General features: G+C 49.6%; 1 protein-coding gene across 5 annotated transcripts in view; it reads left to right on the top strand.

Annotated features, from left to right (window-relative positions):
• The window catches only part of RNF144A (ring finger protein 144A), a 131,082-nt gene that overhangs the window by 72,233 nt on the left and 31,999 nt on the right, over positions 1 to 26,850 (top strand). For all 5 annotated transcript variants that reach the window (XM_018055701.1, XM_018055699.1, XM_018055698.1 and 2 more), the window contains one exon: positions 20,320 to 20,468. In XM_018055701.1, the coding sequence (XP_017911190.1) occupies positions 20,331 to 20,468 (138 nt within the window). In that variant the 5' untranslated portion in view covers positions 20,320 to 20,330. The remainder of the gene's footprint in view (positions 1 to 20,319; positions 20,469 to 26,850) is intronic.

The following is a 26,850-nucleotide window of genomic DNA, read 5'->3' as shown; positions in this document are numbered from 1 at the left end:
CTGACAGGTCTCTGTCTAAAACCTTAGCTCTGACAGGCAGAGGATCAGAGAATGTTGACAATAAGTGGCAGATTTTAAATTTGGAGTAGAGCAGATATACACTGACATTTTGGGAACTCTGAGCTAGCTCAGAGAAGAAAAACACTCTTAAAACCATTTGAAACTTTTCTCTTACATAATTTTAAAATGCATCCCCTGACCTTGACATCCCTAGGCAATGTGTAGAATGAACAGGCTTTATCCCTTGATTGAATTAACACCGAGCAAGAAATCCTCTGTTTATGCTAAATGACTATGATAGTACAGTCTGTTTTATTAAAGTCTCTGTAAGCTTATGCATGTAGTTCACAGTCAGTTTTATTTAAAGGTAATAATTGAGGAGTCCTGTTTGCCAGCTGGGCCTTTTCAGTCTCTCCACCCCCGCCCAGTCCAACCTGTTCAGTAACTGTTTTAGTTAGGATTTGGGTATTCCTAAGGTGTTCTTTTTTTTTTTTTTTTAATTGAAGTATAGTTGAGTTACAATGTTATGTTAGTTTCAGGTGTATAGCAAAGTGATTCAGTTACACATACACACACACACACACATTCTTTATCAGATTCTTTTCCCATTATAGGTTATTATAAGAAATTGAGTATAGTTCCGAGCGCTATACAATAGTTCCTTGTTGATTATCTATTAATATTTTATATATAGTAGTGTATATGTGCGGAGAAGGCAATGGCCCCCCACTCCAGTACGCTTGCCTGGAAAATCCCATGGACGGAGGAGCCTGGTAGGCTGCAGTCCATGGGGTCGCTGAGGGTCGGACACGACTGAGCGACTTCACTTTCACTTTTCACTTTCATGCATTGGGGAAGGGAATGGCAACCCACTCCAGTGTTCTTGCCTGGAGAATCCCAGGGACGGGGGGAGCCTGGTGGGCTGCCGTCCATGGGGTCGCACAGAGTGGGACACGACTGAAGTGACTTAGCATAGCATAGCATAGCATAGTGTATATGTGTTAATCCCAAACTCCTAGTTTTCCCTTTTTCCCCTTTGATAACCATAAGTTCGTTTTCTATGTCTGTGAGTCTATATGTTTTGTAAGTAAGTTCATTTGTATAATTTTTTTTTAGATTGCACATATAATCGATATCTTGTAAGAGCTGTCCCTCTTAATCTGGCTTAACTTCACTTATTATGACATAATTTAGGTCTATCCATGACGCTGCAAATGGCATTACTTCATTTTTTATGGCTGAGCAATATTCCATTGTATACTTATAAGGCATTTTCTTTATCCAGTCATCTGCTGATGGACATTTAAGTTGCTTCCATGTCTTGGTTAATTTTGAAGAGTGCTGTGGAGAACACTGGGGTGCTTGTATCCTTTCAAATTATAAATTTTTCTCTGTATATACCCAGGAGTGGGATATGGTAGCTCTATTTTAATTTTTTTAAGGGACCTTTATACTGTTCTCCATGGTGGCTACACCTGTACATCTAGTGTTTCTTTTGCAAATATAAATAAGTGCAAATATACACAAAATTCAGCATATAATATACATGTTCTATACTTCGCGTTTTTAATTTACTGCATCATACAGATCTTCCCTTTTTAACTTGTAGGATGTTTCTCCTCCTTTCTGCCATCACCTAGTACTGCATTCCAGGGTTGTTTTCCTTGGTTTATTTAACCTGTCTCCTATTTGGATTCTTTTCCATCTTTTGGTATTTCAAACAACACCACAGTGACAAATTTCATACTCTGGTCACGTGCCCTAGAAGTAGGATTTCTGGATCAATGGGCAAATATAGATAAAGTGTTGGTAAATTTTAAAAACAAAACAAAACAGAGTACCTTTTGATGTGTTGTATCATTTTGAACTCCAGTGGGTCAGGAGAGCAGTTATTGACCTACAGCCTCGTGGATGAGTGTTTTGCAAAACGTTTGAATGTTTGCTGGGTAGAAAATCGAGAAATAGCATTTTATGTTGTGAATTTGCATGTTTTAGGACTGTGTCCCTCTGGGGGATACTTGTCTTTCTTCCCTGTGAACTGTCTCTTGTTCTTTGATCATTTTCTATTACTGTTCTTTCATCTCTCAGTTTCTAAAACTGTATAAAGGAGATTAACTGTTTGGGATAAGTTTTGCAACTGTTCCCTGAAACTATTTATTTTGACTTGCCTTGGGTTTGTAGAAGTTTTTGAGGTCTTATAATTATATGTATGACTTTCCGGGCGGCTCAACACTTAAGAATCTACCTGACAAGGCAGCAGAAACGGATTTGATCCCTGGGTCAGGAAGATCCCCTGGAGGAGGAAATGGCAGCCCACTCCAGTATACTTGCCTGGAGAATCCCACGGACAGAGGAGCCTGGAGGGCTGCAGACCATGGGGTCATAAGGGTTTCCTCAGAGCCTCATTGGTAAAGAATCCACCTGCAATGCAGGAACCGCAGGAGATGTGGGATCGATCCCTGTGTCTGGAAGATCCCCTGGAGGAGGGCGTGCATGGCAACCCACTCCAGTATTCTTGCCTGGAGAATCCCATGGACAGAGAAACCCGGCGGGCTATGGTCCATGGGGTCACAAAACGTCAGACACGACTGAGTGACTAACTCTTCACACTTCACTTCATCTTCGCTTCGGTGGCTCAGTGGTAAAGAATCAGTCGGCCAGTGCACGAGACGCAGGAGATAAGGGGTTTGATCCTTGCATCAGAAAGATCCCCTGGAGAAGGAAATGGCAGCCCGCTACAGTGTTCTTGCCTGGAGAATCACATGGACAGAGGAGCCTGGTGGCACCGTTTCAGGAAGAGCAGAATGTCTCCTCATTGTAAGGAGGCAGTGACTCCACGTGTGTGAGTGTGTATCCTTTCTTTGTCTCTAGAGGCTAACATAGCTTATGATTTTTATACTCCTTTTCCACTCACCAAAATTGCACTAAGGCATTGGTTAAGACTGCAGAATATCCTCCTGTGACTCATGGTTTTCCACTCTTCTGCTTTTACTGGTTTGATATTTCTTTTTAAAAATTACATGTATGGTCTGAAAGCCTTTCATCTATTATGGGAAATGCTGTGACAGATATTTTCATGCCCATAGTTTTTTTCATGCTTTATGGATGGATTCCCAGAAATGGGATTACTTGATCAGAGGAGCTGAATGTTTTTAAGGTCCTTGATAAATATTGCCTGCTGCCTCTCAATAGCATACTGTCATTGTGTGTTACCGTTAGTCATGTGTGTTTTCCTGTTGGCTCCACGACTGCAGAGTTTGGGCTTCCCAGGTGGCTCAGTGGTAAAGAATACACCTGCCAGTGTAGGAGACGTGGGTTCGATCCCCGGGTTGGGAAGATCCTCTGGAGAAGGAAATGGCAACCCACTCCAGTACTCCCAACTTGGGAAATCCCATGGACAGAGGAGCCTTGGGGGCTTACAGTCCCTGAGGTCTCAAAAGAGTCAGACACGAATGAGCAACTCAACAACAACCATGACTGTGCTCAGATTATTATAGTTAAAAACAATGCAGCTGATTTCATAGGTGGAAAATCCACCGTTATCATTTTCCATGTAAGTAACTCAAGCTGCAGAGAGCTTAGCAGATGTGTCAGGGTCGCAGAGCTGGCTACAGCCAGTGTCCTGGTCCCCAGGAAGAAAGAGAAAGCTGGCACGTTTCTACATGAATTCACACCGAAGCACAGGGGACTGGAATTGGTTCTTTGGACAGTTTTCACATACATTGAATTGGGCCAAAATGAGAAATTTTATTTCCCAGCAGAGAAAATCACACCTAATTGCTAATTTAGTAGTTACTGAGACATCCACTCAGTAAGTATTTCCTTTTCACATACAGCCTGTAATACCAGGTAGTGATACGACATGGACAGAGCATCCTTCCTGTCCTGGTGACATCTCTGGTAGAGCAGTGATCCTTCCCACATGTCCCGCCCCCCCCACCAAGCCCCCTCCTCCCTGGCTTTCTCCCAGATATGAGTTCATTAGATAGATTGTGCCTACCCATTTTTATGGAGCACCTCCTCTATGCCAGGGCTGTGGGACCTGAGAGAGAGCAAAGCCAGTGACAATCAATTTCCTTGAGGGATGTGTTTTCCCGACAGGGCGACAGAATAAACGAGATAAGCAAATTACGCTGCAGACACTGATGGGCGCTGGCAGGAAGAGAAGATGGAAGCATGTGTGTGCACGTGGGCTTGAGGGTCTCGTATGTCTCCTGCACCGCTGGGGGGTGATCAGAAGTTTATAAGCAGGAGAGTGAGACCCGATGAAGCAGCGTCTTGCAGACACAAGGTTGCTGCGGAGCCCAGAGAAACAGCGCCCCCCACCCCAGCCCCTCATCCCTCAGCATCTCTGGATAAGTGGCGAGCAGATCTGGAAAGGAGACCTGGGCGCCTGCGGGTGAGGGTGTCAGTGGTCTTCCATGGCCCGGGGGCACCTGGACCTGCTCATTCTTGGATTGTTAGGAAGCTGGCAGATGGCCCTGAATGCCAGGCCCTGGAGTCCTGTGATAACCTAAGAAGGAGGAAAACATTGGCTGGACCTGGTGGGTCTTGTTATTGTTGGTGCTGTAATTCTATACTAACGATTCTCAAGTGGCCAGAGCTTTACATCCTTGAGAGAACATAGTCCCTTTAGACCCATTATCATGTCAACAACTTGGTCCTTCCCTGAAACAGACTCCTCCACGTCTGTTCTCCGTGAAGGAAGGCTCCACGCACAGGGACACCAGGAGCCTGTCCTGGGAGTCCAACTCAAGCTTCCACCCAAGGCTGGAAATAAATACACTGTTTAGACTTGCTCTATTATGGGTATTCCCAGCAGGAATGCTCCCCACCTTGGAAGCTGGTGTTTTCTTGGGAATAATTGGAAGTTTGCATCTCTGTTTCCCTGCAGGGGAGCTTGCGTCAGTTTATTGATTACCTCCTATTCCCTCACGGGTGGGCTTCCAACAAAGCTGCGTGTTTGGTAGACAGTGAGCTAGGTCTGCAGGCGGAGCCCTGGCCCTTTGGTCCGGGGCCTTCTTTCTGCATGCATCTTCTCTAAATGAAAACTCCTGTGTCTACACCTGTGGGAGATCTTTGTTGCCATGTCAGAACTAATATTGAGTAAGTTTTGTGGCTTTTCTATCAGAGCCCTCAGTGGTGTCTTGCTATGGGATGGAGAGAGGGGATGGGCAAACTGTTGGCACAAGGGGACGAGACGGGGTTTGTGGCATTGCCTTGTCTCTCTGTTGTGACTTGGGTTTCTCTCTCTTCATCAAGTAAGCCCATCGGCGCTTGGGGTCTCCTTATAGCCAGCATCAGAAAAGTGAGACTAGAGTAGTCGTGGTGTGCTCTGAGTCCCTGCTGGAATGTGAGCTCTAGACTGGTGGGCGAGGGCTGAGAAGGCAGCTTGATGTGCGGGAGTGAGGAGGGGCTCAGGGCTGGGTGGGATGGAGCACGACCCTTCCTGATCTCCTAATCTTGGCCACACCCCTGGACCCTCTGGACCCCGAGTTTTCAGTCTTGTCCAAGTCCAAGGACACACAGACGACCCAGCCTTCCTCACAGAGACCAGGAGAATGATAGATTTTTTTTTTTCCCAATTATTAGAAAGTGCAGTGCCACGGCACTGAGCCCGGGGAGGACAGAGAAGGTTGTGAGATTGTGACTCGTTGTCTCATCAAGGCAGTTGAGCTCTGGATTGATTTCGGTGTCTCGGCCAACTCGATAGACTATCCTTCCTGTCGTGGGGGCCAGACACCTCATCTTGTAACCAGAGGGCTCTCATTGATGAAAACATGTTTTTAGGTAAAAAATATGACATTTTTAACATTCTTAGGTTAAAACGTCAGTGGCTTCCCTCCCGCCCCCCAGAGGGTGGCTGGCCTCTTTTGTCATAAGAAGGTGGAAGAGCCAGGTTAGCAATTGGCTTTTTAAAAAACACTTTATTTTTGTTTGTTTATTCATTTTTGGCTGCACTTGTCTTCATTGCTGCACGCACAAACTCTCCAGTTGCGGTGAGTGGACACACACTTTGTTGTGGTGCGCGGGCTTCTTTCTCATTGTGGAGGCTTCTCTTGTTGCAGACTGCAGGGCTCTAGACTGTGGTCTTCAGTAGTTGCGAAGCACGGGCTTAGTTGCCCACAGCACATGGGATCTTCCTGAACCGGGGAGCAAACCTGTGTCCCCTGCATTAGCAGGTGGACTCTTAACCACTGGACCACCGGGGAAGCCCCTGGCATTTGGCGTTTCTGTGCAGCAGACAGAGGCAGAGGGGTTTCTACAGGCTCTTGGGAGCCCCCACCAGCCCATCAACTGTCCGAGCCATGGGTGTGTTAGAGCCTTCGGTGGACCCAAGGGCAGTGTGGATGTTGGTGCAGGAAGAGAACGTGGCTTGGGAAGTCAGGAGACTGGGTGTGAAGCCTGGATTTACCATTTGAGACTTTGGACAAATGGTCTTACCCTTCTTGGGCCTCTTCTCTTCATCTGTTACGTGAAGATAATTGAGCTGACTTCCTGTCTCTGATATGTTGGTTACCAGCTACACAATCGGAGAAGGCAATGGCAACCCACTCCAGTACTCTTGCCTGGAAAATCCCCTGGACAGAGGAGCCTGGTAGGCTGCAGTCCATGGGGTCACTAAGAGTCAGGCACGACTGAGTGACTTCACTTTCACGTTTCACTTTCATGCATTGGAGAAGGAAATGGCAACCCACTCCAGTATTCTTGCCTGGAGAATCCCAGGGACAGAGGAGCCTAGTGGGCTACCGTCTCTGGGGTCACAGAGTCGGACACGACTGAAGTGACTTAGCAGCAACAGCAGCAGCTACACAATAGAAAGCGGTTTTGAACAGGTATTCAGAAACATCACAGCTAATCACAAGGTTATCTGGAGATGCTAGTCGGCCTTGTTTGATCAGAAAATAGATCTGTCCTCTTCACCCCAATGAAATAGATAATGCCCCACTGAAGCTAGTATTTTTGTTTTGTTTTGTTTTTCTACCTAGTTAAGTTGGCAGTAAAGGAAAGAACAAAATGCAGCCATGTATTTCTTTGGGTAGGTATTTTAAACTCTAGCTTGATAGTACCCACTGTTCTCATGCAACTTATGTTCTAGGGGGAAAAAGTGCTTGTAGACAATTCCTGGGGTAACATCAGGAGGGGCAGGGGACCAGCGGGGATAGGATGCAGGCAGTTTTATGTAGGTGATCAGATGACTGAAAGATGGTGAGCGATGTATTGATCTATAGGTCATGGGTTCTGGAAAACAAAGATTTGTGATATTAGTGTCATAAATGTCATACAGATGAATTGACGTGGGATTCTTTAGGCTTGTTACAAGTTCTTGTTTTCTAAACACAGGTGTCCTTTAAGAGTTCCCAGACCTTTACTAGCTCCCAGTGATGAAAAAAGATGCTTTTGGGTGCAAAAAAATGACACTTTCAGCATTCTTAGGTTGAAACATCAGTTTTACGTTACTCAGTTATTACACTGAGAGTATAGCTGAGCCCGTGGATTCTGCCTGTCTCGGGGCGCAGCGGGTTATAATTTCCTGGTGATTAAGAGTGAACCCTGAGTATACCCAAAGGTATAAGTGAGACTGTGAGACAGCCTAGGGAGGATACTTGTCATTAAGGTGTTACAATGTCCCCTGCAATGAGGACCACTCTAGCTCTCTTCCCATGGGAGGTGTGTGTCTCTCCCCTGTCTGTGCTGCTAGATGTCAGAGGTCGCTTCTTCCAGATCTAAGGACACAGAGGCTCAGACCATGAGCTGCTTGCACTTGTGTGTGTCTGGTCCTTGTGTGAGCTACTTCCTTGGCATGCTGCTAACAGGAGAAGCGGAATTTAAAGCTTCCTGTTTACTTTCCCACGAGAAGTCTCCTGGACGCTGAGGGTGTGTTGCTGGGCCCCCTCATTTGCACCTGCTACCATCTTTCTAGAAGAAATCCCTAGAAGCCCGTGGGTGTCCATAAGCTGGAGCACCAAGGACGGGGCACTCAGAGCTGACTTGTCCAGGCAGCGCCCATCCTCTGGCCATTATATGGGCCCAAACCTCTAGTTCTGTCTCTTCCTATCTTCCAATCTCAGGAGGTTTTGGAGGGCTGCTCGTGGTTACGTATGTTTGAAGCAACATTTCCAGGATGTGGTTGTTGGGCCCTGGCCTTGGTCCTGACCTTGAACCCCCTCTCCTGGATGATACTGGCGGGGGTTCCTGTTTCTGAGCCTCACCCAGGAGTCCTCGCTGGCATGTCGCCAGTCATCCTGGTTTTGTCTTTAGAGAACCTGGCAGATATTTGTCCTCACCGTCATCAACTCTTACCACCTGTGTGGAGTTTATTGTATCCACTTACTTCTGTGTTTTTAGAAATACTCCCTTCTCTCATCTGGTCTTAAAAAGCAAAGACCTTAAAAAGCAAATAAACCTGTTAGAAGAAACTTAGATCTTGGAGTGGTGCAGTAAGAAATCTGCTCTATGTATTTGGAAGTCCCAGATTTTGCTTAATTATCTGACTAAAGTATGTCAGGGAAGCTAAAACCATCTGCAACTCAGTATTGATAAAAGGGCGAATCCACTTGCCTTTAAACTGATTCCCTGTCATTTTATACCTTTTGCGTGCATGCTGTGCTAAGTCGCTTCAGTTGTGTCCAACTCTTTGCAACCCCATGGAGTGTAGCCCGCCAGCTTCCTCTGTCCATGGGATTCTTCAGGCAGGAATACTAGAGTGGGTAGCCATGCCCTCCTTCAGGGGATCTTCCCGACCCAGGGATCAAACCCATGTCTCTTATGTCTCCTGCACTGACAGGTGGGTTCTTCACCACTAGCACCACCTTTATTGGATCCTTTTCCCTTCATGATGAGATCCTCAAAGGCAGGTGCTTGCCCAGAGAAAAGGCTCTGGTTGTTTTCCGACGCGCTGTGTGGGTAGTGCCTCTGACTCTTGTAATCCGGAGTCTAGAGCTGTGTTTAGATCCTTAAGGAAACCTAATGCCAGCTGGCTCACTGCTGCTCCTGAGTAGGTGGAGGGATTCGAGTGTAAACATAGGCGTGGCCATGGGAAGGACTGGGGGTGGAATTTCGGGGAGTTCTTAGAAAGGGAGGGCGGAGAATGTTTAGATGGTTTCATGGACAGACAGGGCTCCCAGCCGCAGGCATGCCTGAGCTCCCAGGTGGATCTGTGGCTTCAGGGCTGATCCTTCAGGAGATTATTTTCTCCTCTAGCTCGCTCTCTGAGATGTATCCTCACTGCCCTGAAGCTCCTCTCTGCTGCTGTAGACACAGAAGCCAGGCTTCTCACTGAGAGCTGGGTGACACCTTCCCGGGAGGGTGGAGAAGGGAGGATTAAAAGCTTGGGGAATCCTGGGGCCAGGTCCCAGCCAGAGCTCAGATGAGGATTGCTGGCCCGGGAAGGTCCAGAACAGGTCCTGGGAGGGCAGGGGCGATGTGTGGAGGGGGTCCAGTGGGCAGCGGTGCTGACACCAGAACCCTGGCTTCTAGAATCTTCACAGAGACCTGTGTCCATGCCCCTGCACAGTCCCTACTCCGTGATGTCCTACTCTGTTAACCCAAAGGATTGACAAGCTCCATACCCAGGACTTTCCCAGGCTCTTTGTCATAGCAACAAGAACTCCGCTTGGTTGCCTGCAAGGAAACAGCCCTGAGTCTATCCTGCTCCCATCTGAACTGGCCAGAGCTGCTCCCCGACCACCTGCCATCACCCAGGACTGACTAAAGGGGCCGGAGGACGCAGGTGACACGCCTGTGCCCTGAAGACTGCCCTTTGATTGGCAGAGGGTGATCGGGATGGATGAGAGCAGGGGCTGGCCCATGCTGGTCATGCTCTATCATACGTGTATTGACATGTGCTGCTGCTCTTGTCTGTGTGTCCTTGTCTGAAAAACAGGAGTGGAGACCAGAGGTCACTGTGTCCCTGGCAAAATGTGGTGATGGTGCACTCGGGGTGGTATGTGACCACTTAGGAAGTTCTGGGTAGGGTGGGGCGGGGTGGGATGGCCACTCAACCTCTGAGCAGGCCCCTAAGCAGCAGGGAGTAAGGAAGTCATCCCTAAAAGGACACATAATGCTTACCCCCATCAGCCTTGAAACATGGTGACTTTGTGTCTGGCTTTGAAAGGGTTGCTTGCTGCTGGCCGGAGTGTGCCATCCGCAGTGGGAGTGATTGTTTCTTTGAATGTCCCGCTGCACCCCGTTCCGGGATGGAGATCAGAAGGGCAGCGTGTCTGCGGGAAGCGGACTGTGAGCAGGAAGCCACGGGGACCCTTTGCGCGCTCCTGCAGAGTGTTTGTCTGACTTAGAAGGGAAAGAGTGCGCTCCTGGCCACTTATTTCTGAAGAGGAGCCTCCGGTGAGAGAGATACAGCTCCCGGAAGCAAGTCCGCAGGTCTGGAGGGAGGGTGTCCAGGCCTGAGCCTGGCCGGTGTTGGAATGTCCCTGAGGCCTTCTTCAGCAGGATTTCTGTCGTGTCTGTGAGGGGCTCCCTCTCTGTCACAGCCCCGGCGGCGGCAGGAAGGTGCGCTCTTTTGGCTTCGGACCAGCCCAGACTTTTTCTGGCAGGGGAAGTGCAGACTCAGGGCCCTGAGATGGGGCTGGAGGAGGGGCAGGCTGCTCTGTGGAAGGAAGTGGCTCCTTCAAGTCCCCCTTCCGCTCACCCCCGAGCCTCTACCCTTCCCCTGCCCGACCCCACCCCACGCCATGAACTTTGGTGCCCAGTAATAGATGCTTCACGAAGGGACTCCTCTCCCCATCACCTATGCAGGGACCTTTGAAAGGGACAGAGCTCCCATTCCTGGGTTGGCTTTTTAAACCCACTTTTGTCACTTTTATTGACTAATTGTAAGTAATACAGATATTTTAAAAATATAGTTCAGTTCGGTCGCTCAGTCCTGTCCGACTCTTTGCAACCCCATGGACTACAGCACACCAGGCTTCCCTGTCCATCACCAACTCCCAGAGTTTACTCAAACTTATCTCCATCATGTCAGTGAGGCCATCCAACCATCTCATCCTCTGTTGTCCCCTTCTTCTGCCTTCAATCTTTCCCAGCATCAGGGTCTTTTCCAGTGAGTCAGCTCTTCGCATCAGGTGGCCAAAATATTGGAGTTTCAACTTCAGCATCAGTCCTTCCAATGAATATTCAGGATTGATTTCCTTTAGGATGGACTGGTTGGATCTCCTTGCAGTCCCAGGGACTCTCAAGAGTCTTCTCCAACCTTACCTTCCTCAAACACAGGGTCTTGCAGGGACATGGGTGATGGAGCAGCCTGGCAAGGGAGTAGCCCTGCAGGGGGAGTCTTCAGGACAGGGTCGGGGCCGCAAATGAAGTGGGAGGGGCTCTACTTCCCGGGGAATGACTGGCTCCCTTCAGCCATCCACGCTTTAGCACAAAGAAGCTTCTGAGCCACTGTTAACAGAGGTGAATTCATAGCGCTCGTAAAACGGTCAGAATCTCTCAGAGGCAGGAGGGAGCTAGACAGAAGATCCCAGGGTAGATGAAGGCAAGTGTCCTTACCCTGAGTGCAGTGTGGGACCCGTGGACCACGGAGTATCCCCCCAGCACCGTGCAGCCTGGACACCCTTCCCTGCGCAGGACAGTCTGCAGCTGTTTCTTCAATGAATCTAAGACCTCGTTTTGTGCCGAGTGCACTTGGACAGGCCAGCACGCTCCCTGCTCCGTGGGCCCCTTGTCTTTTGTCTGAATACTGGGGAGCCTGTGACAGTGAAATGATTTAAAAGTTGTTTTTATTTTCTTTTTAACCTGATGCTGTGTGGTTGTGCTTATGTGCTTGATGATGTGTGGACAAAACAAAACATGATTTTTTTTTTTTTTTTTGTCCAGTGGAGACAGCCTGTAGTACAGCTTCTTGGAGTGTTACTGCGTTCACTAGCACCTCAAGACCCACATGGGGTTGGATGGTTAAAAATATATACACTAATCTGCCCACTTATAGTTAATCCCATGGCCTCTGATTTTTAGTATCACAATTAATAGTACTGTTTGAGGTAGAATCTTAAAAGAAAAAGATACAAATGAATTTATTTAGAAAACAGAAATAGGCTCACAGACATAGAAAACAAACTATGGTTACCAAAGAGGAAAGGGTGTGGAGAAGGATAAGTTAGGAGTTTGGGATTAACATATACACACATGTCATAATAGATAACCAGCAAGGAGCTACTGCATAGCACAGGTTACTAGACTCAATATCTTATAATAACCTGTAAAGGAAAAGAATTTGAAAAAAGAATATATATCCATATATATGAATCACTTTGCTGCAGACCCAAAACCTACACAACATTGTAGATCAACTGTATTCCAATTAAAAAAAAAAGTTAAAAACAAAAATATTGCTGCTTGGGGAAAATACAATCTTAAAACAGATTAAAATTTTAGACTCTTAAAATATTCCCAGTTGACTCTGCATTTTATTAATAATAGGGCTGTCGTGTCTGACTCTTGCAACCCCATGGACTGTAGCCCTCCAGTCTCTTCTGTGCATGGATTTCCCCGGCAAGAATTTTACTGGACTGGGTTGCCATTTCCTCCCCCAGGGGATGATCTTCCCGAACCGGGGATCGAACCTACATCTCTCTCATCTCTGGCATTGGCAGGCAGATTCTTTACCAACTGTGCCACCAGGGAAACCCTTTAATAGGCTTATTTGGGTTTAAATAAAAACAAAATTTTAAAATAAATGTTTTATTTTAGGGCAACTCAGATGATCAGATTCGGTTTTTAGATTTAGATGAACAGATTTGACTTTTTAGATTTATATAACTGATGCAAAGCTCTAGGGACTTACCATACAGAAGAGTTTTAGGTTCACAGCAAAATCGAGATAAAGATACAGAGTTCCTGCATAGCCCTCGCCCTCCCCTCCTCCCCCAGCACACAGCCCCCACCAGTGCTGACTTCCGGCCCCCACCAGAGGCACATGTGTTACACCTGGGCGCTGACGCATCATCTTTGGGGCTGGCAGAGGGGGCTGCCTCCCCCTGATCCTCGCTTGCTCCCCCAGAGAGAGTGATGGCAAAGAATAAAGGAAGATCCGTACATGGAGTCTAACCTAGTGCCTGGCAGACACAGACTGCCAAGTGCCGCGGTTTTCAGAGTTGATCGTGTGTTGAGCTACCGCCATGGACTTCTGGCTGGGAGGTGCCTGGGGCAATGCAATCCTGTGGAATCACAGACCAGTGCTTCTCAGATATACTGCGATGGGAACTCCCTGGAAGACTGAGGTTGCTATGTCTTCTCCTGCTCCCTCTGCCGGGGAAGAACATGGACACACCTCGGTTGGCTTTAGGGCAGCAGGGCTTGTTGAAGGGGGTCCTGAGGGTAAAGGGTGGGTGTGACTGGCTGGCCACCTGGTTTGGTTTCCCTTTCACTGCTGTGCTTTGAAGGGGTGACTGAGGGTAAAGAGGGACGTGCAGGATCCATAGCCCCAAAGCCCGAGGCTGGGATGTGTGTTAGTCGCTCAGTCATGTCAGACTCTTTGGGACCCCTTGGACTGTAGCCTCCCAGGCTCCTCTGTCCATGGGATTCTCCAGGCAAGAATACTGCAGTGGGTTGCCATTTCCTCCTCCAGGGGATCTTCCCAACCCAGGGATCGAACCCCAGTCTCTTTCATCTCCTGCATTGGCAGGCAGATTCTTAACCACTGAGTCACCTGGAATGCCCCAGGGCTAGGATGGTTCTGGTCAAATAACCACATCATACCTTTACGACTGTCTCCCTCAGTGGGTTCTTTTCCCTCCTGGCTGTTTCTCATCCTTGTAGACCTCTCTTCACCATGCACCCTCTTTGCATAACCCCCTGGTGCTTAATGAGTGACTTGCCTTATAAACATTTTGAGTTGCTTAGATTGAATAATACTTATAATCGACCAGATGTTCTTAAAATAGTTTGTTGTTTCATTCGTCTTGACATTCGCGTTAGGAAAGCAAAGACTGTTTTTTTCTTGCATTGTGCATTGTGAGTTTCTTTGCCAACTCCTATTTCAAGTTTGCAGCTGCTCAATGTTTGCAAGGTCATATTCAGCCCATCCTGTGTGTCGGGAAGGTCGTGATGGGCTTAGACAATGTAACTTCTTCTTTTTTTTTTTTTGGTAAAATATGCCCAATTATTGTTCCCTCTTAATCATGATGATAAGCTCACCTCAGAGAGGGTCTACTCTGGAGGAAAGAATACTGACCAGGTGCCAGGAAATCATGTCTGACCTGCTCCAAGGCTAAATTGGAAGACATGGAGGTGAGGGGCCACGGCTGACCTGTGCCCAGGGCAGTGGAAGGCCGCACTGTCTCAGGTGAAGTGGAAACCGTGGTCCAGGAAGAAAGGAAGCAAGAGGTCAAGGCCTCTGCGCTGGACTGAAAGTCATGTCTTTGGCCAGACTGTAAACAGGAAAGGCACCAAGCTGCAGGAGAATGAGGCGTCTAGGAAGGGACTAGCCAGGGATGACCTGCGGCCCAGGGTGAGAGGCAGTGTGTGGGGTGGGGCTGTGAGCTTCAAGACAGTGTACAAGGGTAAAGCTCCCGATTTCTGCCAGCTGGGGTGATGTCCAGCCTTACCGCAGCCTGCGCAACTGGAGGCTTCTGAGGTTTGGGTTGGTTTCCTTCTTCCAAAGTAATCTGGGCCCATCAGCGTGAACTTCCTGACCCTGAGCCGATCTTATTTTTGGGTTCAGCTTCTCTCCTCACTCTCATTCTGATCGGTTAATGTTCAGGCTCTTCAGTCTAGCACGATGACCTCTGCTTACCAAGCAGGCACTATGTCCCAGGAATTTTAAATATATTATTTCTCACTCACTCTTCACAACTGTACATGGGAGGTGATGATGTATAGGTTTAACAGAGAGAAAAAAAAAAAAAAAACTTACTTAAAGTTCATGGAGGTTGAGTAATTTGTCCAAAATCACATGACCAAGTGTCAGGACAGGAATTTGAACCCAGGTCTCAGGGTGACATACCGTGTCATCCGATGCTTGGCAGGTGACATCTCTACAGAATCTGGGCCCCAGACCTTGGGGACAGTGTCCACTGCCGCCTGTCCGCAGCTCTCCAGGACAGAAAAGCCAATTGAGCAATCTCTGCCTCCATGGGGACACTTCCAGTCTCAAGTGATTTCTCAGTGCTTCTAATAAAGTTTTGTGATCGCTGTTAGGGCCTAGCTAACATTCTTACACCAAATAATTGATGCCTTTGAACTGTGGTGATGGAGAAGACTCTTGAGAGTCCCTTGGGCAGCAAGATGATCAAACCCATCAATCCTAAAGGAAATTAATCCTGAATATTCATTGGAAGGACTGATGCTGAAGCTGAAGCTCCAATACTTTGGCCATCTGATGCGAAGAGCTGACTCATTGAAAAAGACCCTGATGCTGAGAAAGACTGAAGACAGGAGGAGAAGGGGACAACAGAGGATGAGATGGTTTGATGGCATCATTGATTCAATGGACACTGAGCAAGCCTTGGGAGATGGTGAAGGACAGGGAGGCCTGGCATGCTGCAGTCCATGCGGTCACAAAGAATCGACACGACTGAGCGACTGAGCTACTGAACAACAACTTAATCAAAATATAGTTGGTGCTCCGTCCTGTGAGCTTTAAGAGACATTAAGGATTAAAACAGAAGAAGGTACTGGGAAATAAAAACAAAAAAATCTTGGCCCATGATCCCGGGATCCAAACAACAGTGGACATTTAAAATAATAATAATCGTAGATTCAAGGTACAGGGAAATGTTACAGAAGAAAATAGACTCAGGGAGTGGGGGAGTCTTGACTCTGGTACCCTCTGCACCCTCCAGATTGCTGAATGACCCCTCAAATCAACTAAGTTGCTCTGGCCCCTTTGACTTAAGTTCAAATTATCATGTCTGTTTTAATTATCTGGAAGACTCCAACCATTCTGAAAGCTACATGAATTTGTATCAGAGTTCTCTTCTTCTTCTTTTTGATGTTTTCTTCTACAATTTTATTTATTTATATTTGGCTGCACTGGGTCTTCACAGCTGCATTCGGATTTTCTCTCGTTACCCGGGACGGGCACTGCTCTGGAGTTGCGGTGGCTTCTCTTGTTGCGCAGCAGGGGATTGTATGGCACGTGGACTCAGCAGTTGCAGCTCCCGGGCTCTAGAGCACCGGCTCAGTAGCTGTGGTACACGGGCTTAGGCTCCTTGGCATGTGGGATCTTCCCTGATCAGGGACCAAACCCGTGTCCCCTGGATTGGCAGGCAGATTCTTAGCCACAGACCACCTCAGAGTTCTCTTCTAACAATGGAAGTTACACTTACTTCAGACTAAGTTGGTCTCGGATATTAACTGACCTGGGAAGAGGCCACTGCTCTGAATTCTGATTTCTGTCCTCTCCGCCAAAGCCCATTCCAGCTGGGATTCGGTAATTCCCCTTGCTTGTCTGAGCTCTCACAGGTCAGGGTCCCCTCTGCTGCTCCATCAGCCTGGCGTCACTCACACCCTGGGTCTTGTGTCCTTGTGTCTTATCTCCTCTGAGTTTCCACGATCATCCTATGGTCTCTTCCCCTGAGTCCCAGTGCCTTCACTCCACCAGTGCCCTGCCTGGAATCCACAGTGCTTCATCCTAACTAAATATTTGCTTAGTGATACCCAGTGAACTATGACTGTCAAAATACAAGAAGAGGATTTTTTTTTTTTTTTCAAGAGAAGTATCATAACCCTTGTACTTACCACGTGGCGCAGTGGTAAAGAATCCGACTGCCGATGCACGAGATGCAAGAGACGTGGATTTGGTCCCTGGGTCAGGAAGATCCGGAGAGAGTCAGTTCCTAGGCAGTTTGATAAGAAGTCCAGGGTCCCCAAGGAGGAGAAAGCTATCTGAAGCTCCCGAGGAGGAGAAAACTACAAATGTGTGGGTTTTTTTTTTTTCCCTACATTGCTTTGCCTTAGTCAATATAACAATGTATCTTGCTCAAGGACATGTTTCTGCTTAACCTTCTGACTAATCCTGTTGTCTTAAAATGTATATTATGGGAGTGGGTCTAGTAAGACCTTTCTATTGTTAGTTGTAGTCCCGTTAGGATGTAGGTTGTGGAGTGAGTCTGGTGAGACCTTTCTACTATTAGTTCTAATCTGGTTATTTTAAGATGCATGTTGTGGGAATGGGTCTGATAAAAGTATATAAGGCCTTGAAAAGACTAGCTAGTGGGGCTCTCTCCGTCCCCCTTCTGATGTCTCTGTCAGAAGCTTTCTCTGTCATCTTTCACTTTAATAAAACTCTGCTACATAAAAGCTCTTGAGTGATCAAGCCTGGTCCCTGGTCCTGAATCTAAATCTTCTTCTTCGGAGATCACAAATCTGACCTCGTTCACCATAAGCTATCAGTCTCATGGAGGGGGAAATGGCAACCCACTCCACTATTCTTCCGTTGAAACTCCCATGGACAGAGGAGTCTGGTGGGCCACAGTTTATCGGATTGCAAAAGTCAGACGTGGCTGAGCGACTGAACATGCACACACGTGCACACACCGTGACCTTGAGAATGACTCACACGGGTGGTGGCCACATCCAGGCCCCTGTAGGAAGGACCGGTGTCATCAGTGTTTCTCACAGGCGGATGAGCTGTGACTACATGAGGCATCGCAGGGGAAGGCAGAGGGGGTTTACTGAGCCTTGCCAGATGTGCCAGGCCTTTCATATGGTCTCTCCTAATGCTGCACCAGCCCTGGGAGATGGAGATTATGGCGCCATCACACAGATGGGCAGACTGAGGTCAGGTAACCCAGCACCCTATAGCTATGGGTGTTCTGTTGACCCTGGAAGCATAGAGTCCCTGTGGGGTCATCTCTGTTGTCTGGTGAAAGATGCTCAGACGCTTCTCTCTCCTATTTTGATATCCACCCCCTTTTCGCAACTATAGGAAATGCAACTTCCCCTTAAAACTCAAACCTCTCCCCTGCAAACTTCTCCTCTTCTGAGAATTCTAACCCAGGCTGGTTGCTAGTTTTTCCGAAGTTCCTGAGCACTGATTTCACACGTAATCCTAAACTCTCCCTTGTGTTATCAGTTAGCTTTTTATTTGGCAGAGAATGTTCTTGAGTCGAAACTGAATACCCCAAGGTGCAGAACTCTCTCATGTATCTTTGAGACTTTCTAAGATCCGAGAGCCGTCTTGTGTACATTCTGGTCATGGGTTGGTGCTGTTCTGTCTTCTTTTCTTCCCCTTGATGTGTTGTATCTTTGTCACTATGTACACAGTCTTCTGGGCTTCCCAGGTGGCCCTAGTGGTAAAGAACTCAGCTGCCAATGCAGGAGACACAAGAGATGCGGGTTCGATCCCTGGATCAGGGAGATCCTCTGCAGAAGGGAAATGACAGCCCACTCCAGTATTCTTGCCTGGAGAATCCCATGAAGAGAGGAGTTTGGTGGGCTACAGTCTATGGGGTTGCAAAGAGTCAGACACGACTGATGCAACTTACCACGCACATATGTAAACAGTCTTCTGCCATATGTGTGGAGTTGAATGAGACAAACCCTCTTTTCACGACCTCACAGGCTGGGGGCAATGCAGATGTAGCTTGCTCTTCAAACCTTTTCATTCCTCACTTCAGACAGTGAGGTTCTGTAGGAAAGGATGCCCGCTGTCTAAATCAATTTAGGTCCTGAGATTAGGATAGCAAATGGTAAGAGTTCAGATGGCCAGGAATTTTATGTGAAATTTTATATGACTCTTTCTCAGTTCTGAATTTGGGGAGCAAGGGGTGCTGGTAGAATAAAGCACATACTTAACCAACGCAGGTGCAAAATAAATGTCTTTAAGGCTTAAATCCAGTGCCAGGGGCAGGATGGAAGAAGCCACATCCCTGGATGCAAGCATCTGATTCATCAGCAGACAGTTATGGAGGCCACGTGGGTCAGAGCTAAGCTGAGAGCTGGAGGCTGACCCTTTCTCTGCCCCCTCGAGCCACAGACAGTGGAGATCAGTGTGTGAACATAGTAATAGGAAGACGCATACTGTCAGGGGAGCACAGACCAGGGGGGACGTGGCCGGGGAATGTCGGGGAGGCTGGGGAGGTGAGGGCTGTTTATCCATGGCTCTGTGTAATGTCCACTTCACCCAAGACACTGTGGGATGCACTTGACCCACAGAAGTGAACAAGCCTGCCCAAGGTCCCGCCTCCCTGAAGCTCACAGTTTAGACAGTCTTCCAGGATTTTCTTAGGAGGCAGTGGTGCATGTTTCTGGAAGGTCAGTTGACACCTGGGCAGTGAGGACAGAGACCGTGTGGGAAGACCATTCCACCTGGAGGACACAGAGCACTGAGGCCAGAGCTTCACACACTGGCTTCCCCGTGGTGTCCCTACAGCAGAAAACAGCGTGACCTGATCAACAGCTATTTTGACCTGATCAGGTCAACAGCTTGACCTGATCAACAAAAGCTTCTCTCGCTTACTTGCTGAGGTCCTGCCCTCCTGGGCTGGGTGCTTGATTGGTGGGGTTGTGTCTTCCTCAAGACCCATCGGAGGGATGGAAGGAAGGATGGTGGGGGGGGGGTGGATCCCTCATTACCCATCAATAAGGGGAAGAAATATTGCTATCAATACGGGAAAGGAATATTACTATCAATACGAGAAAGGAATACTACCATCAATACAGGGAAGGAATATTATTATCAATACGGGGAAGGTATATTACCATCAATACGGGAAAGGAATATTACCATCAATACGGGAAAGGAGTATTACCATCAATACAGGGAAGGAATATTACCATCAATACGGGGAAGGTATATTACCATCAATACAGGGAAGGTATATTACCATCAATATGGGGAAGGTATATTACCATCAATATGGGGAAGGAATATTACTATCAATAGGGGAAGGTATATTACCATCAATACGGGAATGGAGTATTACCATCAATACAGGGAAGGAATATTACTATCAATATGGGAAAGGAATATTACCATCAATATGGGGAAGGAATATTACTATCAATACGGGGAAGGTATATTACCATCAATACGGGAAAGGAATATTATTATCAATAGGGGAAGGTATATTACCATCGATACGGGAAAGGAATATTACTATCAATAGGGGAAGGTATATTACCATCAATATGGGAAAGGCATATTACCATCAATACAGGAGAGGAGCATCACCCACAGACCAGGTCAGGGGCCTTTGGCTAAAACTTCTCGGAGGACCCGATGAGGCCTATGAAACTCTGGCCCCTCAGCGGTCACTCGGCCAGCCCCGGGGCCCCAGGTTCAGCCAGGAGTGGCCCTGCCCGCGTTCCGTGGAGGCCACGCGGATCTGACGGCCTGTGCTTCTCTCGTTTCAGACTGCTCTGCCATGAGTGCCGCGCGCGCGTGCCGGCCGTCCTGGGACCTGGCCCTGGACCCGCTGGTGTCCTGCAAGCTGTGCCTGGGGGAGTACCCCGTGGAGCAGATGACGACCATCGCCCAGTGCCAGTGCGTCTTCTGCACCCTGGTTGGTCTCGCCGGGAACACCGGCTTAAAAGGATTTCGGGATAAGCCTTCTGCTTTTGTTTTAGAGACAGCATGCAGCGTCACCCACCATTACGCAGTTTTATTGGAAGGGTTCTCTTCTGAGTCCATCGGGCTCCCTAGGCAGGTTCCTTTGCAGGTGCTCGCGGTGCAGAAGTGGCCAGTTACACAGAGGCCTGGGTGCTGGGAACGCAGCTGAGAAACCCTGCCGTGGTGTGCACGCTCCTTTCTGGAAAAGAAACCTTCACCGTAGCTTTTGCGTCCGATTTAATTAAACAATGGTGTGCCTGAGATGGTCGGGGTGCCGTCCTGGCGAGTGTGCCCACAGCAGAGTTGGCTCTGTGTGTCCCCTGGCACTGCCTTAGCGCTAAACTGAAGAGGATGTATTTTTTTAAAATTGGTTTTATATTGATGTGTAGTCTTAACAATGTTGTGATAGTTAGACATGTCAGTATGCTTAGTCACTCAGTCGTGTCTGACTCTTTGCGACTCTTTGGAATGTAGCCCCTCTGTGCATGGGATTTTTCAGACAGGAACACTGGAGTGGGTTGCCATTTTCTTCTCCAGGGGATCTTCCTGACCCAGAGATCGAATCCATGTCTCCTGCATTGTCGGTGGATTCTTTCCCTGCTGAGCCATCAGGGGATCCTCTGTGAATAGTTTCAGTGCACCGCACGTGCATCCATTCTCCCCCAAACTCCCCTCCCGTGAGAGTGTTGAAATCACACCTGGATCTCCTGAAGATGCCGCCAGCATCATTTTGAGCCAAAGGCTGTACGGGATTTAAGGGCTGCAGGCCTTCTGTTCCCATCAGGCCTCACTCAGACCCAGCATTTTACTCATCAGAAAAGGAAAGTGAGGGTGTAGGATTTATTTTCAGTTTGTCTCATTGCATTTTATTTTTTTCCCATTCAAGGAATTCCAAAATTTAAAAAAGTCCAGAAAAAATATTTTTCTTTACACTGTGAACAACTAAAAAAGTTAGTGTTACAAGTAAACTCTCCAGACGGCCTGCCTGTGTGTCGCTCAGATGTCCTGGTTAGTTTCTGTGCCCTCACAGCTGCCTCCCCAGAGGCTTCTCCCTTCCTGCCCCTTGCTCTGTTTGTCTCTTGATCTTGAAAGACAAGATCAAGGTCAAGATCAAGATCTCTTGAAATGTAGGCTCATTTGGTAGCATCATCTACATTTTACGGATAAGGAGATGGAGGTTGCAGTCATTTAAGTCTGTGTGTCCAACTTCCTTTTATGCTAGACCCTGGCTTCTTGAGGGCACAATTCTGCCCCCAAATACCTGGTTTACAGCAGGACCCGTGACTGCTGTTGTTCAGGCGCCCAGTCGTGTCCCACTCTCTGCAACCTCACAGACCTCAGCATGCCAGGCTCTTCTGTCCTCTTAGCATCTCCCAGAGTTTGCTCAGATTCATGTCCATTGAGTCGATGATGCTATCTAATCATCGTGATAGATGAATTGAACTGCGGAGAGTCGGCCTCAGATACGTGCTTGGTGGCCAAGCAGTGTTGCCTCACTGACGCCCCAGGAAAGGAAATTCAACCTGGAGCACAGGAAGCTGTTTGGGGGCATTTTCTGAGCTGGGGAAGGATGGGAGGCAGAGGGCCCGGGGGGAGATGGATGGACAGACAGACCTCCAGCCCAAGAAGAACACAGAGCGTTTTCATTTCTGAAGGGTGAACTGGAATGGTCCAGCCGTGTCTGGCTGGATTAAAGAATCCCCTTTATGCAAAATCACCTCTTTTCTTGCCTGAAGGGAAGTTTTCCAGCCTCAGCTAACTGGCTGGCTTCCCTGTGCAGCTGTGCCTGGGAGCAAGCTCCCAGCCCCTCCCTGTCACCCCCAGTATGGCATCGCGGGGAGGGCCTCCCGAGACCACAGCTCTCCTCCTCTGTAAGGTCGCTCGTTCACCCGGCCGTGGTTTCACCCCGCCTTTCATTTGTTGTCCTTGTCGTTTTAGTTTCCTATTTCTACCGGATAGCAGCTCTAATTCAGATCAGATACTTAATTTAAGTCAGAGCTTGTGAACAGAGGAAAAGAGCACTGTTTTCTCACAGGGGGCTTGCTGGGAGCATTAAGAAACAGGGGATGGTTGTGATTTTTTTTTTTTTTTTTCACAACCGTTTATTAGAAATTAAGATGTTGAGACCAGGCCTGCTTGGGTTTGCAGCTCTGTGTGGCTTGAAGCACAGGAAACACCTGTGTGCCCACAGCCTGGGGGGCAGGGGAAGGCCCCATCCCCTCGTGGAGGCCCCAGGGCCCCCACCAGCAGAAGTGCCTGTGTCTTTTTCTTGGGGACAGACCTGAGAAGAGAAGAATGAAGAGAAGGCTCTCTTAAGATAAAAAAATGATCAGAAAATTACAGGCTTTGGGTTAGAAGAAGAAGATTGACCTCGAGGAGGAAGAGGGTCCAGAGAAAGCCTGGAACTGTGCTCGGGCATCAGCGCCCTAAAATGCAGGCTGTTTCCGACTCCGCCGTCCTTGTGGGCCTCACCCGTGTAATGGAGATGAACGGAGTTCTCCCCGAGGCTCAGGGCACATGTGTGGAGGAGCTGCTCCGTGGCAGGCCGTCTGCAGGCCCTTAACCCCTTCAGCTCATTTCTGAGTTCAGGATTAGAACTGCAAGAATCCAAAAGAGCAGCTTTCCCCAGCCATGCGTCCCGGGGAACATCTGTCCTAAAAGATGCACTCAGATGACCATCACGGTTTGGTGGATTTGCTGAGCACCATGTGCCGGCTCCCTCTCTGTACCCACCCTGGGACACTCTGGGTGCCCGAGAACACAGAGGAAGCCCCAGAAATCCACAGGAGGGATGACTGTCGATTTAACTTGCAGCTCCCTGAATTATTGTAGGTTAGCCCCTCCTACTTGTGGCTCAGATGGCAAAGCATCTGTCCGCCATGTGGGAGATCTGGGTTTGATCCCTGGGTCAGGAAGATCCCCTGGAGGCGGAAATGGCAACCCGCTCCAATACTCTTGCCTGGGAAATTTCATGGGGAGAGGAGCCTGGTGGGCTACAGTCCAAAGGATCTCAAAGAGTCAGACCCGACCGAGCAGCTTCACTTCCTCACAGCCCCTCCTGTCTTCCCTTCCCCCGGGAGGTCTTCATGATGAAGATGTAGTCGGATAACATGCTCATTCTTGATCCTCATGACTCTGGAGCAGACAGACCGTGTCCTGCACGTAGGGCTTCTCCTGCAGCTTTGTCAGGAGCCCGAGGAGAGCACCCTCCTTGCGGAGGCAGGGGGGCAGATGGCGCCTGCCCACTAGGAGCTCCACCTCTCGGCCAGCACACTGGGCATGGGCAGCATCGGACGGGCTTTGGTCTCTGCAGATGAGCAGAAGGAGTAGCTTCAGCTTCATGTTCTTCTGTGAGGCTGGGGGAGCAAGGGGAAGGCCTGGCTCGGCCCCAGAGTGCTCCCGGGTCATCAGAGCTGGCCTGAGTCGTCCATAGAACATCCCCACTATTGCCTCCTGGTCACCTCCCAGTGTCACCCTGAGACCGGCCCCCGGGGTCAGGCATCACCCGTCCTCTGGGTCCTTGTGGCCATGGCCCAGTTCTCAGAACAGGGCAGTTCTTTCCAGAACAAAGGGCATCCTCCTGCGTTTTTATCAGCAGGCGTGTGACCGCACCAGCAGGGCTTCCCAAGGCAGGTCCACGTTTGATGGCTGGCTTTTCAGATCCTCGTGTAGCTGCAGGCTGGGCGGAGGCTGGGTCCACTTCCCTACCCACAGCCAGGGCCGTCCCAGTGCCCTGATTGGGACTGGTCATCCTGCCCCGTCAGGTTCATCTTCACACTTGGAGACCAGGTTCTTATACAACATCTTTTGGTGATATGGATCGACTCTGGGCACCCTGGAGCCCACGGCCTCCATAGATGACACCTGCCACTCGGCTCAGCTCTGGGGCGCTTTCGCGTCTCCCCTGCCCCCAGTCTTCGTAGTCCCCCTGGACCACCTGCCCTGTTTCTCGACTCCACGTGCTGTCACACCTGTGCACCGTCTCCTGGAGCTTCTGTGCCGTGGACGGACCCAGCCCTGGGATGGACAACTTCCTCTCTGGGCAGCGATATTGAGTGAGCAGTATCCACACCTCGGGCCGGCCGGTCTGCCTCTTTGCGCTTGTTGTGGTGAGGCGGGGACGGCCACCATCACAGCTCCCCATGCCACCCTCCGGAGAAGCAGATGCTCAGTGCCTGCTGGTTTAATTGACCTGGAAAATCCCAGCAAGTGACAGACTCACGGCTAAGAACTGTCGACTCCGTGCTCTTGAAGGAGAGCGTTGCCCATCAGCCAGGCTCAGCCTGTGTCTTTCTCTGCACCTGTGGTCACACACTCTCCCACAAGGGTGGGGGCATTCTGGGGTGACAGGGCCTCAGAAGGGGTCGCGTCTGCCCCAGCTGCCTGTGGGGTCAGCTGTGCAGGGACACCAGGCTGCAGGTTGGGGGGCCCGTGGAAAGGATGGGCACCCCAGTCTGGACTGGTAGACTGGCAGGGTTTTAGTGGGAAGACCTCCATGTGGACAGAGAGAGGCTGGTGGGTGCAGGCTAACAGGGTCAGAGTGGCAGGAACTGGTATTACTTCTCTGTGTGTCCTTCCACCATGGACACTGCCTGCATGGAAAGCCATTTTCCTGGTCCAGTGGTTGACTGGGTTTTGACTCTTAGAAACCCTGAGAGACCCTGAGGGAAAGGCCCAGGGGACATATGGCGGGCTGAGCATTGACATTACCCAGTGCCCCCCAACTGTGGGGCCTACCTGGGCTTCAGCACCCAAGGGGTCAGAGAACTCAGAGGAGGTGAGTCCAGGAGACAGCTGGCTGGTGGTTTGGCAAGACCACTGGACTGAGAGTACACGTAGATGAGAGGTTTTTTTTTTTTCCCAGTAGAAAGTAAATTTGATTTTTTTTTCCCTCTAAAAATTTTATTAATACAAAAGCAGCCTTCATCTCTTGGAGTCCCTGGTTTGGGTGAAGTCAATCCCTGCAGCCTGGAGTGGCGTTGCTGCCAGAACATACACGGCGGGGCTTGCTGGGTGGTCTGCTCCAGTTTCCAGCCCCTGGCAGCAGTTGGACGAGGGGTTTGCATGAAGCATCCTCGTCTCGCCCGCCGTGCTGGGTGGTGGCTCCAGCCGCCTGAGGACAGCCCTGTAGGAAGTGTCTGCCCTCCTCGCCCGCCAAGGGGCCCGGGGTGCCCGTCCAGCTAGCTCTCTGACAGTGACCTGAGGTCCGTACCCCAGGTCTCCCCTCCTCTGCAGGGATGCGTGTCCGTGTTCACATCTGTGCAGGTGTTGGCTTGGTCTGTGTGCGGACCACTCACTCCCCTCGCTGTCGGCCTCTGTCTCTCCTGCCGAGTTGTTAAGGCCCTACTTTTCAGCAGCACTCCATCAGGCCCAGGGCCTGGGAGGATCAACAGCCTGGGTTTCAAAGAGCCTGCCTCCTAGCAGAGGAGGGGGTAAGCAGACCCTTCCTGAGTGAGGCCGTGGGGGCTGGGCAGAGCTTGTGGTGCACGTGCCAGGCACCTAGCCGCTGAAGCATCATTTCTGGCCTCGGGATTTGTTTCCTTCCACACTATGGGGGGCCGGGGGCCTCAGAGGGGTGCAGGCTCACATCTGGCACGACGGTTCACTGGCGTTCCCACAGGGCAGCGGTCCCAGGGTCTTGCCTGAACCCGGTCCACGGGAGTCCCACGGCTGCCGTTCAGATCTGCCTGTGTGGGCCATTTGTAAACACGGATCCCTGATAAGCAGAAGCCACTCAGGCACCTTTGAGCACTGCTTCTGGGGGTTTCTCCCAGCTGTTAGCATCATCAGTAGCCGACGGGCCTCCTAGGGAGAAAGCGGACCAAGTTCAGGCTTGTTGCAGACTCCGCACCAGGCAGCCGTCTCTCTGCAGCCCCTTCTCTTTGTGAAGGATTCTGAGGCAACGGGGGTCCCAGCAGATCGGTAGCCCCCACTCTGCATCTTTGGACCCGGGTTTCAAAGGGTTGGCTGAGAAAGTGGAGAATGAACAGTCTGGAACTTTCTGCAGCTCTCCATACTCTGCCTCACTGCTCCTGGACCCTCCTGTGCTTTGTGCAGTGGACGGCCCTTTCCTGAGAGGCCTTGTCCCTCTGGCCAGCTTTCTATCTCTGCTACCTTCCTGACCCCCCTCCCCAGGGTGGGTGGGAACCCCCCCACACCCTGAAACCTCAGCATGGTGCGTCTTTGCCAGGAGGCTTGGGGTTCTTGATGGACAGGGAAGCTGGCGAGCTGCAGTCCATGGGGTTGCAAAGAGTTGGACATGACTGAGCGACTGAACTAAACTGGGGGTCTTGATGTCCTGGAGGGTCCCAGCACCCAAGCATCAGGGATGCATA

This window comes from Capra hircus, chromosome 11, assembly GCF_001704415.2.
Source record: "Capra hircus breed San Clemente chromosome 11, ASM170441v1, whole genome shotgun sequence".
Lineage (NCBI taxonomy): Eukaryota > Metazoa > Chordata > Mammalia > Artiodactyla > Bovidae > Capra > Capra hircus.
Note: the sequence above shows the minus strand (reverse complement) of the source record. Positions and strands in the feature narration are given on the sequence as shown.